Source organism: Triticum dicoccoides, chromosome 1B (genome assembly GCF_002162155.2).
Source record: "Triticum dicoccoides isolate Atlit2015 ecotype Zavitan chromosome 1B, WEW_v2.0, whole genome shotgun sequence".
Lineage (NCBI taxonomy): Eukaryota > Viridiplantae > Streptophyta > Magnoliopsida > Poales > Poaceae > Triticum > Triticum dicoccoides.
Genome location: NC_041381.1, coordinates 98025009 through 98040840, shown reverse-complemented (window position 1 = coordinate 98040840; position 15832 = coordinate 98025009). Strand labels below are relative to the sequence as shown.

The window sequence follows — 15832 nt, the reverse complement described above, 5'->3', positions numbered from 1 at the left end:
CCTGGTCGTCGAACGAGGCACGAGGGGGAGAAACGCGACGGCGGCGGCGGCGGAGGCTGGTGCTCTGTTTCTTTGGTTGAGCTTGAACGAAGGGGAAATATACGAAGCCGTACCTAGTCGAAGCCGTGTTGGAGTTGGAGATGCCGTAAACTTTTGGAAGGAAATCAATCACCTTGTGCGAATAATTACTGGACTCGTGCGCGGTTACCAATTTGCAGCGAACCGATCGGTGTAATAAGTTTTGGAAAGTATCTTTCTTTCTTTTGGAAAGTTTACTGTAGTAATCGGAAGGGGCCAGCTGAAATCTCTCGATGCGTCGGCCGTGTCGCAATACTCGTCGCGTTCTCTCACGGCTTATTCTAAAATAATAGTAGGGATATTTCTATTTTTTCCCTAATTTTCATCCGACCTCATCTTTACCCCTAAATAAAAACTGTTCAATTATACCCCTTTTCCGTTTTGTGCTCTTATGAAAATACCCCTCCATGCCATTCCCATCTGGTCAAAGGGTTTGACAATTAGATGGACGTTTTCCAGACATTTTTACCCCTCGCTAAAGAAAATAAAGAAAATTGAAACAAAAGAAGAAAAAAAATACAGAGAGAAACTTACCTGTAGCCGGGCCATGTAGCCCACCCCCCACCGCAGATAGTTGTCTTCAACCTTGAGCTGGGATTGACTCCAAGAGCCGCCACTCGCTGTTGCTCCACGTCTGCGTAGCGACCGGCTAGTCTCCCTCCAACCATCATGTCCAAGAGCTCTGCGAGGACGCCTTCTACCTCACCATACACGGGTTCGATCTAGGAGGGCCAAAATCAACCAAATCGCCGCCGTCTCCGTCCCCTGCAACGAGCACCACCGTCGCTCGATTCGCCGTCTGTAGAGCTTCCCCCCTCACCAACTGGGCCGACAGCTTTGCCCTCTACTGTTGGGTTCTACGGTAGGGTGCAACTGCAAATTAAAATTTTCCTACGCGTAGAACAACCAAGATCATGCTATGGAAGATGGATCACAGCTCGTTACCACTAGACGCGCAGTGCCGTGCAGCGGATGAAGAGTTGGGGCAGCGCGTCCGCGAGGATCGTCTCCTTCTCTTCCGATCTCCCTTGAACCGCCGGTCATCCAATTCCACGTACAAGTTCGCCGGAGCGGCGCAGGTGCATCACCTTTAACGGTATCCGCGCGTGCAGGAGGAACGCCGTGGGGCGGACTGCTAGGTCCGGTCACACAGTCGACGGCGAGTGGAGGTGGCTATTCGCAACACATGCAAAGCCCTAGTGACAGTGCTGGAGTGATCAACCGAATGAGTGTGTCGCACCCCCATTTTATATAGGTGTCCGTCGTGGGCTCAACACTTGGGCATCGCATGGACCCTAAATCCCAAAATCTGTTCGGCCTGGATCCGAGTCCGAGTAGGATCACTTCTAACTCGCGGACTTGGACCGGGCCTCACAGGTTTCTTCCCTTAAGCGCGCGACCCCTTAAGTTCTCGTTCACTTGGTCGCGAGTCAGATCATAGTCGGCATTGGCCTCTAGCAAAGCGTGCCGACTCCAAGTGTCCGATGAAGTTGGTTAGGCGAACATGTACATCACACTTCTTTTCCATGTGCCACACGATATATGTTGTCGGGCTCAAGGTGAGTCTGCCATCCTTATGCTAGTCCGACCTTTTTCTCGTTCCAGTGATGCCAACCACAAACCGGATTATCTCATAATCCTAATCACATGGGCATGCTTATCTTTCACATGAGGGGCCCAGAGTATATCTCTCTTGATCGAAGGGGCAAATCCCATCTTGCTCGACCATGTCTCACAACATGGGTCTGGACAAGGCCGAAACCTATCTTTGTAACTACCCAGTCACGGAATAGCGTTTGGTTGACCCAAAGCAGGTTTGTCACCATATCGAGTGCATGCGCCAGCTCAGGTCTTAGGACATAGAACGTATGTTGTACTAGAGACTCACAGATGACATATCGTTGCGTCTCATAATCGGGTCTGTCCAACTCGAACCTTATCTCGACTCGGATCCGACCAGATCCTTCCGAGTCCATATTATCTGGTTAGCATCTAATGCTTCATGGCTAGTGAGACCGAGCAATCCACCGTGTCATATGCTAGTTTAGTCAGTTGCCCGTCCACACAACCCTTTCGACTAGGGACCTTTTAGGACAACCATCATAGAATGTATAGTCCCACAAACAAGTCACATACTTGCTGATACACATCATTGATAATGTCTAAGGACTATCTTTATTCATAAATACATAGGAAATATCATCATACATGATTGCCTCTAGGGCATATCTCCAACAGTCTCCCACTTGCACTAGAGTCAATCAAATAGACATCGAATGCACATAGCTCTAACGTGCCCCTCATGCTTCGGTTGTGGAAGCGGCTTAGTCAATGGATCCGCAACATTTGCATCCGTGTTAATTTTGCATAACTCTACATCACCACTCTTTACGATCTTTCGTATCAGGTGATATTTCCGATCTATGTGTCTGGTCTTGTGGTGATTCCTCAGCTCCTTGGCTTGTGCGATGGCACCAGAATTATCACAATAAAGGTCCAATAGCTTGACCGAGGCTGGAAAAATACTAAGATCATCCAGAAAGTTTTGGATCCAAACACCCTCCTTTGCAACTTTACAAGCCACAATGTATTCGGCTTCTGTGGTAGAATCGACCACCATATCTTGTTTGGAACTCGTCCATCTCACTACTCCTCCATTCATGACGTACACGAATCCGGACTGGGATCGACAATCATCTCTGTCGGTTTGGATAATAGCATCGGTGTAATGTTGGGGAACATTGCATGGGAAACAAAAAATTTCCTACGCTCACCAAGATCCAATCTAGGAGATGACCATCTACGAGAGGAGAGACTGGATCTACATACCCTTGTAGATTGCTAAGCGGAAGTGTTAAGTAATGCGGTTGATGCAGTCGAACGTCTTCGCGATCTAATCACGGTCCGTCCCGCAAACTCCCGATCCAAGTGCCGAACGGACGACACCTCCGCGTTCAACACACGTACGGCTTGATGATGCCTTCACCTCCTTGATACGTCTCCAACGTATCTACTTTTCCAAATGCTTTTCCTCTTGTTTTCCAACGTACCTCCTTGGATTTACGTCGTATCGCCATAGGACCATACGAGAAGACCACCGTGGAGACAAACTAGGTCTCGTCTCCCTCCTCTGACCCTCCTGCCTCAGGACCATCGCTTTTCTTATGCATCAACGTGTTTATAATTTTTTTGTTTCTGATTGCATGGAGTGGCAAAGACAAATTTACAATGAAGTTTCACATTTATTTATTTATTTTATGCATATAATTAATAATGTTTTCTATTTTATGACCCATGATAAGAACGGTCAAATTATAACCTATAATCGTATAAGAACCAGAACATACCCCTCTGATTGTGAATACATTTTGTTTCTTCTTCATTAAATGCCAAAAGTCACACTTATGTGATCTTCAACAAGTAAGTAGTTCCCGCTCAGTACACCATGGCAGTTATCATGTTGAAAATTGTTAACATTTTTGTTCGCACATTAATATGAAACATTACCCACACAAAGGTTGTCCAAATTTCTATACAGAATGGTATGTCCTTTTTCTCTCCCATTCCCTTTTTCGCAGAACAGGGCTACTAGGTTTCACACCCTCCCTTGTCCCATCCCGCCTTCGTCCGGTGCTCCTGGGTTCCACCCCATGGTGGTACAGACCACTATAGGTAATGCGGAATTTCCTTGCGGATAGTAATGGGTGCGACAAGGCGTAAAAAAGAAAAGGAAGTAATGGGTGCGGCAACTACCTTTGAGTGTTTACCATTCTCCGGTCTACACATCTGGCATTTGCTAATGAACTGTACTATTTTCTTCCTTGAATTGTTCCATTGTATTATCCTTGGGTAAGTGTGGATAGTTGTTACCTTAAGTGTAGATGTTGCTACATATTCTACCTTTTTTCTAGATATAAGTTCCAAAATATTGTGGCAGTTCGGCACCATCTTGTCTACTTTTGTGGCTTCCGAGTGCTGGGGGAACAGAACATACTGTTTCTCGTCATGTTTGCATGATCAAATATTCCTCACACATGGTGTATTAAATAGTACCCGTGAAAACTGTTTCATTTTTAAAGCAGACAATATGCCATCTTTCGCAGTACATGAGGACCATTTCAATGATCTCCTAAAGTTGAAAATAAAAACGTCAAATGATGGTAAGGCCAGAAGATAAAGTTTGGGATTTGGCAATAATCTCTACTCTTAATGTCTTAGTTGGTAGTCCGTATTTCGGGTTTTATTTTAGTCCCATCTAATATGGTCTTTTTTGGTACTTCTTTGGTACTTGCTCCCATCTCCCGCTCACCCGCGAAAAACCAAGGAAAACCCCGCGATCGAGTGCCGCACAAGCCCAACCTCCCGTCGCAATTAACTAACACGATCGAAAATAAACCACTGACAACAAACCGGCGAAAATCAACCAGCGAAAAAAAAACGCCCGACTGTGCGTCCTCGAGCGAGGTCTCGTGTTCCTCGTGCGAGGGACAGTCTCCCGAATCTGCCCTCCTTCGCCCGCCGCCGCCCTTCGATCCTTCACCGCCACCGCTCCATCCCTGCACGGTGCGTAACTCGCACTTCAAATCCGCCAGACTCCACTGATCCGGCGCTCGTCCCGTTCAGGACCCTCCGCTGAGCGCTTCCAGGATCCGGAGCCGATCCCTTTCAGGACCCGTCGCCGGAGACGTCCAGGACGTGGCGCCGGCTATCCCTTTCACGAGCCCCCGCCGAAGACGTCTAGGATCCGCCGCCAGACACACTCACTCCAGGTATCACATATCCTCCGCCGGCTATCCCTTTCAAACAGCCATCTTATGAACACACATAACCGTTTAGGTCGAAGCTGAAATTTACATCCATCGCATTTCATACACACCCCCATGAGATCTACAGCCATCACAGGCATCACAGAATCACAGTTTTGAGAATGTACAGCCATCACATACATGTCAGGCATCACAGGCATCACATGATACATTAGTAGAGATCTGTAGATCTTGTAATCTACCAGGCATCCAAATAGCAGCAAAATCTGTAGATCTGTAACTCTGACAAAACTGCAAATTAAAATAGCAGCAAGTAAGGTCCAGTGCAGGACACAAATCGTCCTGCATTTCTCATACACAAACGTACAGAGAGAATAGCTATATACCAGACATCCAAATAGCAGCAAGATCTATAGATCTGTAACTCTGACAAAACTGCAAATTAAAATAGCAGCAAGTAAGATTCAGTGCACGACACAAATCGTCCTGCATTTTTCATCCACAAACGTACAGAGAGAATAGCTATAGTGTCAACCAGTAATATATGGCAGTTTAACATATTTCAAGGGAGCAATTGATTACCAGATTATGGCTGACAACAATATGATAAAGCACCCTGATCTTGTGGCTGTCTAGAATTCTGGCTGTCTAGAATTATAGCATGATTAATTTCAAGGGAGCATCCTGAGAAAGCACCCTCAGAAAGCACCCTGATATTGTGGCTGACAACAATTGATTACCAGATTATAGCATGATTAATTTCAAGGGAGCAATTAATTACTAGAATTATATTGATTTCAATGAACAACGATTGTGGCTGTCTAGAACATGAGAAAGCACCCTGCAGAATTATATTAATTACCAGCCACTGCTATACTCACTGTTTTGGTGCATAAGCAATTGTGCTTAAACTTTAAGATAAAACCATGTCTAAAAGTAATAAACTGAATGATAAACTGTGTATGCCTTCAAGTAAATTACCATCTTGTGCATGCCTTCAAGTAAATTACCATCTTGTGCATGCGCCATCTCTCTTGCTTTCATCTTGCATCTACTATCTCCATCCGAGTCAGGTTTCCTTTAAGTTTCTTCCAGGCCTCAAGAACACCACAGACAGACACAAGTTGGAGGTAATGGTCATTACATTTGCGAATGGGTAATGCAAAAAGCAAAGACGGTGAACATCAACTAGAAGAGGTCGTAGCTACAGGTAATAAGCACTACACCATTTTTACTTGCATTTCTGACAGTAACAACCTTTTTGCAAAATGTGTTGCAGGTCAGACGAGCGGTAAAAATGTTGAAGAATACAGTGCAACCTTGATACCCGTTGATGAACAAGATGAAGCTAATTACGCGACGGAACCCGGTATATAACTTTGTGAAAAATACTGTGCGGTATTGCCTGACGTGCATATCTGACAATGACAAGGACCATGCTTAATGTGTTGCAGCCCCTACGAGCGAGACAAATCTGATAGAATCTAATTCAAGCATCGTAACTGTAGCTGCAAATGTTGACCTAATTTACACGACGGAAATAGGTACATCATTGATTGCAGATATATTTGTTGTTTGCCTGCATACCAGGCAGACATTGGTTTTGTATTCATGCTGACTAGAACTCTACAGATGGATCAGAATGGGTAAGGCCTGGATACCATGCTGATGGTCAAACGGCTCCGGCTAATCTAACACTCGATCATGCTATTCGTCTGACGGAGCTATGAGATGACACTGAAGGTATCCACCTTCCCAACCGGCTTATGCGGTGGTGGTTCAGTGTGTTTTATTTGTTTTTTGATTTGTACTTATAACATGATGCAGACAACACAGCTTCCGAACAGCTTGAAACTGGAGCTCTAATTAATGAATGTAAAAAATACGCTGAGGAAGCAAGGGAGCAGTACAATGCACGGAGGCGTGCAACTTATCGGAAGAAAAAAAATGAGAATATTGTCAGCTTACAAGAGGAGAATCAGCCTGTACTTGCAAAATCTGGTGAATTGATTAACGTGAGGTTGCTGGCTGCTCTTAGTTTGATATGCAGTCGTTGTATTAACCTATATCCCTGATTAGAGATAATATGATGCTCATACTATGTTGCTCATTAGATCATGGGGATCTTATCAACGCTCGTAGGCGAGCGGCTTATCGAACTAACAAGACAGATGGTTTGGATAACCAACAAGTCAATGGGCAGTCAGCCCGTTGCCAATCTCTATGTGATATCACAAATGTTCTCGAAGATAGGGAGATAAATAAAGCCACGCGAGATTATCATGGTTGGTAAATTGATCCATGTCCCGTATGTGCTGTGTTTGCATGAAGGTAGTCACTTTTTACACAATTTAAATAATTACTGACCAAGCTTGTTGAATCATAATATTCAGCTAGATCAAAAAATACATCATTCTCGCCTAATGATGCAACATACCCTCATGAAGCTATGGTCAGATCGGGTGTCCTTTGTGTGAGAGATAAAAAAGGTAATATGATATCACCATCTTTGTGGTCATTAGATGTCAAGTTGTGTTTTCTCATTTGGCTTTAGATAAAATGACATGAATGGCATGATTAGGTGACTTTAATGACACCAAAGAAAATACGTGAATGACAGAAGATTTTTGCAAAATAGACCAAAGAAACGCCCTTGAAAGGGCTACCTGTCGGCGGAAAAAACAACCTAATGACCAAGATGAAAATGCACATGCCTTTCATTCATCAGGTAAGCTTAAAGGGTTTTAACCATGATACTCATTCAGCAATGGCTGGCTTGTTTCTGTTTTATTCTCTAGTTTAGTGGTTTGCCCTGAATGACACTAGATGAAAATATAATCTTGAATGACACCCAAGAAACAGAGCATAAAACGGAAGAAGAACGCAAGAGAGTGTTGGAGAACATTACAAAAAATAAAAAATTTCTACGCTTCACCAAGATCAATCTATGGAGTCATCTAGCAACGAGAGAGAGGAGTGCATCTACATACCCTTGTAGATCGCGTGCGGAAGCGTTCAAGAGAACGGGGTTGAGGGAGTCGTACTCGTCGTGATCCAAATCACCGGAGATCCTAGCGCCGAACGGATGGCACCTCTGCGTTCAACACACGTACAGTTGGGAAGACGTCTCCTCCTTCTTGATCCAGCAAGGGGAAAGGAGAGGTTGATGGAGATCCAGCAGCACGACGGCGTGGTGGTGGATGCAGCAGTGATCTCGGCAGGGCTTCGCCAAGCACTTACGAGAGGGAGAGGTGTAGCAGGGGAGAGGAAGGCGCCAGAGACTTGGGGTGTGGCTTCCCTCCCTCCCCCCTCTTTATATAGGGCCCCTAGGGGGGCGCCAGCCCTAGGAGATCCAATCTCCAAGGGGGGCGGCGGCCAAGGCGGTGGCTTGCCCCCCAAGGCAAGTGAGGCGCCCCCCACCCCTAGGGTTTCCAACCCTAGGCGCAGGGGGGCCAAGGGGGGCGCACCAGCCCACCAGGGGCTGGTTCCCCTCCCACTTCAGCCCATGGGGCCCTCCGGGATAGGTGGCCCCACCCGGTGGACCCCGGGACCCTTCCGGTGGTCCCGGTACAATATCGGTGACCCCCAAAACTTTCTCGATGGCCGAAACTGAACTTCCTATATATAAATCTTCACCTCCGGACCATTCCGGAACTCCTCATGACGTCCGGGATCTCATCCGGGACTCCGAACAACTTTTGGGTTATCGCATACTAATATCTCAACAACCCTAGCGTCACCGAACCTTAAGTGTGTAGACCCTACGGGTTCGGGAGACATGCAGACATGACCGAGACGCCTCTCCGGTCAATAACCAACAGCGGGATCTGGATACCCATGTTGGCTCCCACATGCTCCTCGATGATCTCATCGGATGAACCACGATGTCGAGGATACAATCAATCCCGTATACAATTCCCTTTGTCAATCGGTACGTTACTTGCCCAAGATTCAATCGTCGGTATCCCAATACCTCGTTTAATCTCGTTACCGGCAAGTCACTTTACTCGTACCATAATGCATGATCCCGTGACCAGACACTTGGTCACATTGAGCTCATTATGATGATGCATTACCGAGTGGGCCCAGAGATACCTCTCCGTCATACGGAGTGACAAATCCCAGTCTCGATTCGTGCCAACCCAACAAACACTTTCTGAGATACCCGTAGTGCACCTTTATAGTCACCCAGTTATATTGTGACGTTTGGCACACCCAAAGCACTCCTACGGTATCCGGGAGTTGCACAATCTCATGGTCTAAGGAAATGATACTTGATATTTGGAAAAGCTCTAGCAAAACGAACTACACGATCTTTGTGCTATGCTTAGGATTGGGTCTTGTCCATCACATCATTCTCCTAATGATGTGATCCCGTTATCAATGACATCCATTGTCCATAGCCAGGAAACCATGACTATCTGTTGATCAACGAGCTAGTCAACTAGAGGCTCACTAGGGACGTGTTGTGGTCTATATATTCACACATGTATTACGATTTCCGGATAACACAATTATAGCATGAACAATAGACAATTATCATGGACAAGGAAATATAATAATAACCATTTTATTATTGCCTCTAGGGCATATTTCCAACAGTCTCCCACTTGCACTAGAATCAATAATCTAGTTACATTTTGATGAATCGAACACCCATAGCGTTCTGGTGTTGATCATGTTTTGCTCTAGGGAGAGGTTTAGTCAACGGATCTGCTATATTCAGGTCCGTATGTACTTTACAAATATCTATGTCATCATCTTGAACATTTTCACGAATGGAGTTAAAGCGACGCTTGATGTGCCTGGTCTTCTTGTGAAACCTGGGCTCCTTGGCAAGTGCAATAGCTCCAGTGTTGTCACAGAAGAGTGTGATCGGCCCCGACGCATTGGGTATGACTCCTAGGTCGGTGATGAACTCCTTCACCCAGATTGCTTCATGTGCTGCCTCCGAGGCTGCCATGTACTCCGCTTCACATGTAGATCCCGCCACGACGCTTTGCTTGCAACTGCACCAGCTTACTGCCCCACCATTCAAAATATACACGTATCCGGTTTGTGACTTAGAGTCATCCAGATCTGTGTCGAAGTAAGCGTCGACGTAACCCTTTACGATGAGCTCTTCGTCACCTCCATATACGAGAAACATATCCTTAGTCCTTTTCAGGTACTTTAGGATGTTCTTGACCGCTCTCCAGTGTTCCATGCCGGTATTACTTTGGTACCTTCCTACCAAACTTACCACAAGGTTTATATCAGGTCTGGTACAGGTCATGGCATACATGATAGACCCTATGGCTGAGGCATGGGGGACGACACTCATCTTTTCTCTATCTTCTGCCGTGGTCGCACATTGAGCCGAGCTCAATTTCACACCTTGCAACAAAGGCAAGAACCCCTTCTTGGACTGATCCATATTGAACTTCTTCAATATCTTATCAAGGTATGTACTCTGTGAAAGACCTATGAGGCGTCTCGATCTATCTCTATAGATCTTGATGCCTAATATGTAAGCAGCTTCTCCAAGGTCCTTCATTGAAAAACACTTATTCAAGTAGGCCTTAATGCTATCCAAAATTTCTATATCATTTCCCATCAAAAGTATGTCATCCACATATAATATGAGAAATGCTACAGAGCTCCCACTCAATTTCTTGTAAATGCAGGCTTCTCCATAAGTCTGCATAAACCCAAACGCTTTGATCATTTCATTAAAGCAAATGTTCCAACTCCGAGATGCTTGCACCAGCCCATAGATGGAGCGCTGGAGCTTGCATACCTTGTTAGCATTCTCAGGATTGACAAAACCCTCTGGCTGCATCATATACAGTTCTTCCTTAAGATGGCCGTTAAGGAATTCCGTTTTGACATCCATTTGCCATATCTCATAATCATAGTATGTGGAAATTGCTAACATGATTCGGACGGACTTCAGCTTTGCTACGGGAGAGAAAGTCTCATCGTAGTCAACCCCTTGAACTTGTCGATAACCCTTAGCGACAAGTCGAGCTTTATAGATGGTAACATTACCATCCGCGTCCGTTTTCTTCTTAAAGATCCATTTGTTTTCTATTGCTCGTCGATCATCGGGCAAGTCCGTCAAAGTCCATACTTTGTTTTCATACATGGATCCTATCTCGGATTGCATGGCTTCAAGCCATTTGTTGGAATCTGTGCCCGCCATCGTTTCTTCATAGTTTGAAGGTTCACCGTTGTCTAACAACATGATTTCCAGGACAGGGTTGCCATACCACTCTGGTGTGGAATGTGTCCTCGTCGACCTATGAAGTTCAGTAGTAACTTGATCCGAAGTACCTTGATCATCATCATTAATTTCCTCTCTATTCGGTGTAGGCACCACAGGAACATCTTCCTGAGCTGCGCTACTTACCGGTTCAAGAGGTAGTACTTCATCAAGTTCCAATTTCCTCCCACTTACTTCTTTCGAGAGAAACTCTTTTTCCAGAAAGGACCCGTTCTTGGCAACAAAGATCTTGCCATCGGATCTGAGGTAGAAGGTATACCCAATGGTTTCCTTAGGGTATCCTATGAAGACGCATTTTTCCGACTTGGGTTCGAGCCTTTCAGGTTGAAGTTTCTTGACATAAGCATTGCATCCCCAAACTTTTAGAAACGACAGCTTAGGTTTCTTCCCAAACCATAATTCATACGGTGTCATCTCAACGGTTTTAGACGGTGCCCTATTTAAAGTGAATGTAGCTGTCTCTAGAGCGTATCCCTAAAATGATAGCGGTAAATCTGTAAGTGACATCATAGATCGCACCATATCCAATAGAGTGCGATTACGACGTTCAGACACACCGTTACGCTGAGGTGTTCCAGGCGGCGTGAGTTGTGAAACAATTCCACATTTCCTTAAGTGCGTACCAAATTCGTGACTTAAATATTCTCCCCCACGATCTGATCGAAAGAACTTTATCTTTCGGTCACGTTGATTCTCTACCTCATTCTGAAATTCCTTGAACTTTTCAAAGGTCTCAGACTTATGTTTCATCAAGTAGACATACCCATATCTACTTAAGTCATCAGTGAGAGTGAGAACATAACGATAGCCTCCGCGAGCCTCAACGCTCATTGGACCGCACACATCAGTATGTATGATTTCCAATAAGTTGGTTGCTTGCTCCATTGTTCCGGAGAATGGAGTCTTGGTCATTTTGCCCATGAGGCATGGTTCACATGTGTCAAACGATTCATAATTTAGAGACTCTAAAAGTCCATCAGCATGGAGCTTCTTCATGCGCTTGACACCAATGTGACCAAGGCGGCAGTGCCACAAGTATGTGGGACTATCGTTATCAACCTTACATCTTTTGGTATTCACACTATGAATATGTGTAACATCACGTTCGAGATTCATTAAGAATAAACCATTGGCCAGCGGGGCATGACCATAAAACATGTCTCTCATATAAATAGAACAACCATTATTCTCGGATTTAAATGAGTAGCCATCTCGTATTAAATGAGATCCAGATACAATGTTCATGCTCAAAGCTGGCACTAAATAACAATTATTGAGGTTTAAAACTAATCCCATAGGTAAATGTAGAGGTAGCGTGCCGACGGCGATCACATCGACCTTGGAACCATTCCCGACGCGCATCGTCACCTCGTCCTTCGCCAGTCTCCGCTTATTCCGCAGCTCCTGCTTTGAGTTACAAATATGAGTAACCACACCGGTATCAAATACCCAGGAGCTACTACGAGTGCTGGTAAGGTATACATCAATAACATGTATATCACATATACCTTTGGTGTTGCTAGCCTTCTTGTCCGCTAAGTACTTGAGGCAGTTCCACTTCCAGTGACCACTTCCCTTGCAATAAAAGCACTCAGTCTCAGGCTTGGGTCCATTCTTTGACTTCTTCTCGGCAACTGGCTTACCGGGCGCGGCAACTCCCTTGCCGTCCTTCTTGAAGTTCTTCTTACCCTTGCCTTTCTTGAACTTAGTGGTTTTATTCACCATCAACACTTGATGTTCCTTTTTGATCTCTACCTCCGCTGATTTCAGCATTGAATATATCTCAGGAATGGTCTTTTCCATCCCCTGCATATTGAAGTTCATCACAAAGCTCTTGTAGCTCGGTGGAAGCGACTGAAGGATTTTGTCAATGACCGCGTCATCCGGGAGATTAACTCCCAGCTGAGTCAAGCGGTTGTGCAACCCAGACATTTTGAATATGTGCTCACCGACAGAACTATTTTCCTCCATCTTACGACTGAAGAACTTGTTGGAGACTTCATATCTCTCGACCCGGGCATGAGCTTGGAAAACCATTTTCAGCTCCTCGAACATCTCATATGCTCCGTGTTGCTCAAAGCGCTTTTGGAGCCCCGATTCTAAGATGTAAAGCATGCCGCACTGAACGAGGGAGTAATCATCAGCACGAGACTGCCAAGCGTTCATAACGTCTTGGTTCTCTAGGATGGGTGCTTCACCTAGCGGTGCTTCTAGGACATAATCTTTCTTTGCAGCTATGAGGATGATCCTCAGGTTCCGGACCCAGTCCGTATAGTTGCTGCCATCATCTTTCAGCTTGGTTTTCTCTAGGAACGCGTTGAAGTTGAGGGCAACATTAGCGTGGGCCATTTGATCTACAAGACATATTGTAAAGATTTTAGACTAAGTTCATGATAATTAAGTTCATCTAATCAAATTATTCAATGAACTCCCACTCAGACAGACATCCCTCTAGTCATCTAAGTGAAACATGATCCGATCAACTAGGCCGTGTCCGATCATCACGTGAGACGGACTAGTCATCATCGGTGAACATCTTCATGTTGATCGTATCTTCTATACGACTCATGCTCGACCTTTCGGTCTTCCGTGTTCCGAGGCCATGTCTGCACATGCTAGGCTCATCAAGTCAACCTAAGTGTATTGCGTGTGTAAATCTGGCTTACACCCATTGTATTCGAACGTTAGGATCTATCACACCCGATCATCACATGGTGCTTCAAAACAACGAACCTTTGCAACGGTGCACAGTTAGGGGGAACGCTTCCTTGAAATTATTGCGAGGGATCATCTTATTTAAGCTACCGTCGTTCTAAGCAAATAAGATGTAAAACATGATAAACATCACATGCAATCAAATAGTGACATAATATGGCCAATATCATATTGCTCCTTTGATCTCCATCTTCGGGGCGACATGATCATCTTCGTCACCGACATGACACCATGATCTCCATCATCATGATCTCCATCATTGTGTCTTCATGAAGTTGTCACGCCAATGATTACTTCTACTTCTATGGCTAACACGTTTAGCAATAAAGTAAAGTAATTTACATGGCGTTATTCAATGACACGCATGTCATACAAAAAATAAAGACAACTCCTATGGCTCCTGCTGGTTGTCATAATCATCGACATGCAAGTCGTGATTCCTATTACAAGAACATGATCAATCTCATACATCACATATATCATTCATCACATCCTTTTGGCCATATCACATCACAAGGCATATGCTGCAAAAACAAGTTAGACGTCCTCTAATTGTTGATGCAAGTTTTTACGTGGCTTCTATAGGTTTCTAGCAAGAACGTTTCTTACCTACGTAAAACCACAACGTGATATGCCAATTTCTATTTACCCTTCATAAGGACCCTTTTCATCGAATCCGCTCCAACTAAAGTGGGAGAGACAGACACCTGCTAGCCACCTTATGCAACTAGTGCATGTCAGTCGGTGGAACCTGTCTCACGTAAGCATACGTGTAAGGTCGGTCCGGGACGCTTCATACCACGATGCCGCCGAAGCAAGATAAGACTAGTAATGGCAAGAAAGTTGACAACATCTACGCCCACAACAAGTTTGTGTTCTACTCGTGCATAGTAACTACGCATAGACCTAGCTCATGATGCCACTATTGGAGAACGTTACAGAAAATAAAAAATTTCTACGCTTCACCAAGATCAATCTATGGAGTCATCTAGCAACGAGAGAGAGGAGTGCATCTACATACCCTTGTAGATCGCGCGCGGAAGCGTTCAAGAGAAGGGGGTTGAGGGAGTCGTACTCGTCGTGATCCAAATCACCAGAGATCCTAGCGCCGAACGGACGGCACCTCCGCGTTCAACACACATACGGTTGGGAAGACATATCCTCCTTCTTGATCCAGCAAGGGGAAAGGAGAGGTTGATGGAGATCCAGCAGCACGACTGCGTGGTGGTGGATGCAGCAGTGATCTCGGCAGGGCTTCGCCAAGCACTTACGAGAGGGAGAGGTGTAGCAGGGGAGAGGGAGGCGCTAGAGACTTGGGGTGTGGCTGCCCTCCCCCCCTCTTTATATAGGGCCCCTAGGGGGGGCACCGGCCCTAGAAGATCTAATCTCCAAGGGGGGCGGCGGGCAAGGGGGTGGCTTGCCCCCCAAGGCAAGTGAGGCGCCCCCACCCCTAGGGTTTCCAACCCTAGGCGCAGGGGGGTGAGGGACTCCTGGATTAGGGGGTGTCCAGATAGCCGAACTACCATCTTCGGACGGGCTCCTGGACTATGAAGATACAAGATTGAAGACTTCGTCCCATGTCCGTATGGGACTTTCCTTGGCGTGGAAGGCAAGCTTGGCAATACGAATATGTAGATCTCCTACCATTGTAACCGACTCTGTGTAACCCTAACCCTCTTGGGTGCCTATATAAACCGGAGGGTTTTAGTACGTAGGAGGAACAACAATCATACCATAGGCTAGCTTCTAGGGTTTAGCCTCTTTGATCTCGTGGTAGATCTACTCTTGTACAACCCATATCATCAATATCAATCAAGCAGGAGTAGGGTTTTACCTCCATCGAGAGGGCCCGAACCTAGGTAAAAACATCATGTCCCTTGTCTCCTGTTACCATCCGCCTAGACGCACAGTTCGGGACCCCCTACCCGAGATCCGCCGGTTTTGACACCGACATTGGTGCTTTCATTGAGAGTTCCTCTATGCCGTCGCTATCAGGAAGGATGCCTCA

General features: G+C 45.6%; 1 protein-coding gene across 2 annotated transcripts; it reads left to right on the top strand.

The window, feature by feature from the left end:
- Window positions 1-4397: 4397 nt before the first annotated feature.
- Window positions 4398-7109, top strand: LOC119301949. 2 transcript variants are annotated; one of them, XM_037578961.1, is made up of 6 exons: window positions 4398-4847; window positions 5940-6054; window positions 6124-6213; window positions 6299-6388; window positions 6477-6587; window positions 6672-7109. In XM_037578961.1, the coding sequence occupies exons 2-5, from the start codon at window positions 5997-5999 to the stop codon at window positions 6572-6574; spliced, it is 336 nt and encodes a 111-aa protein (XP_037434858.1). In that variant the 5' UTR covers window positions 4398-4847; window positions 5940-5996; the 3' UTR covers window positions 6575-6587; window positions 6672-7109. The 2 variants fall into 2 exon arrangements, with proteins under 2 accessions (XP_037434858.1, XP_037434865.1); XM_037578968.1 differs by having other exon boundaries at window positions 5930-6054.
- Window positions 7110-15832: the final 8723 nt, after the last annotated feature.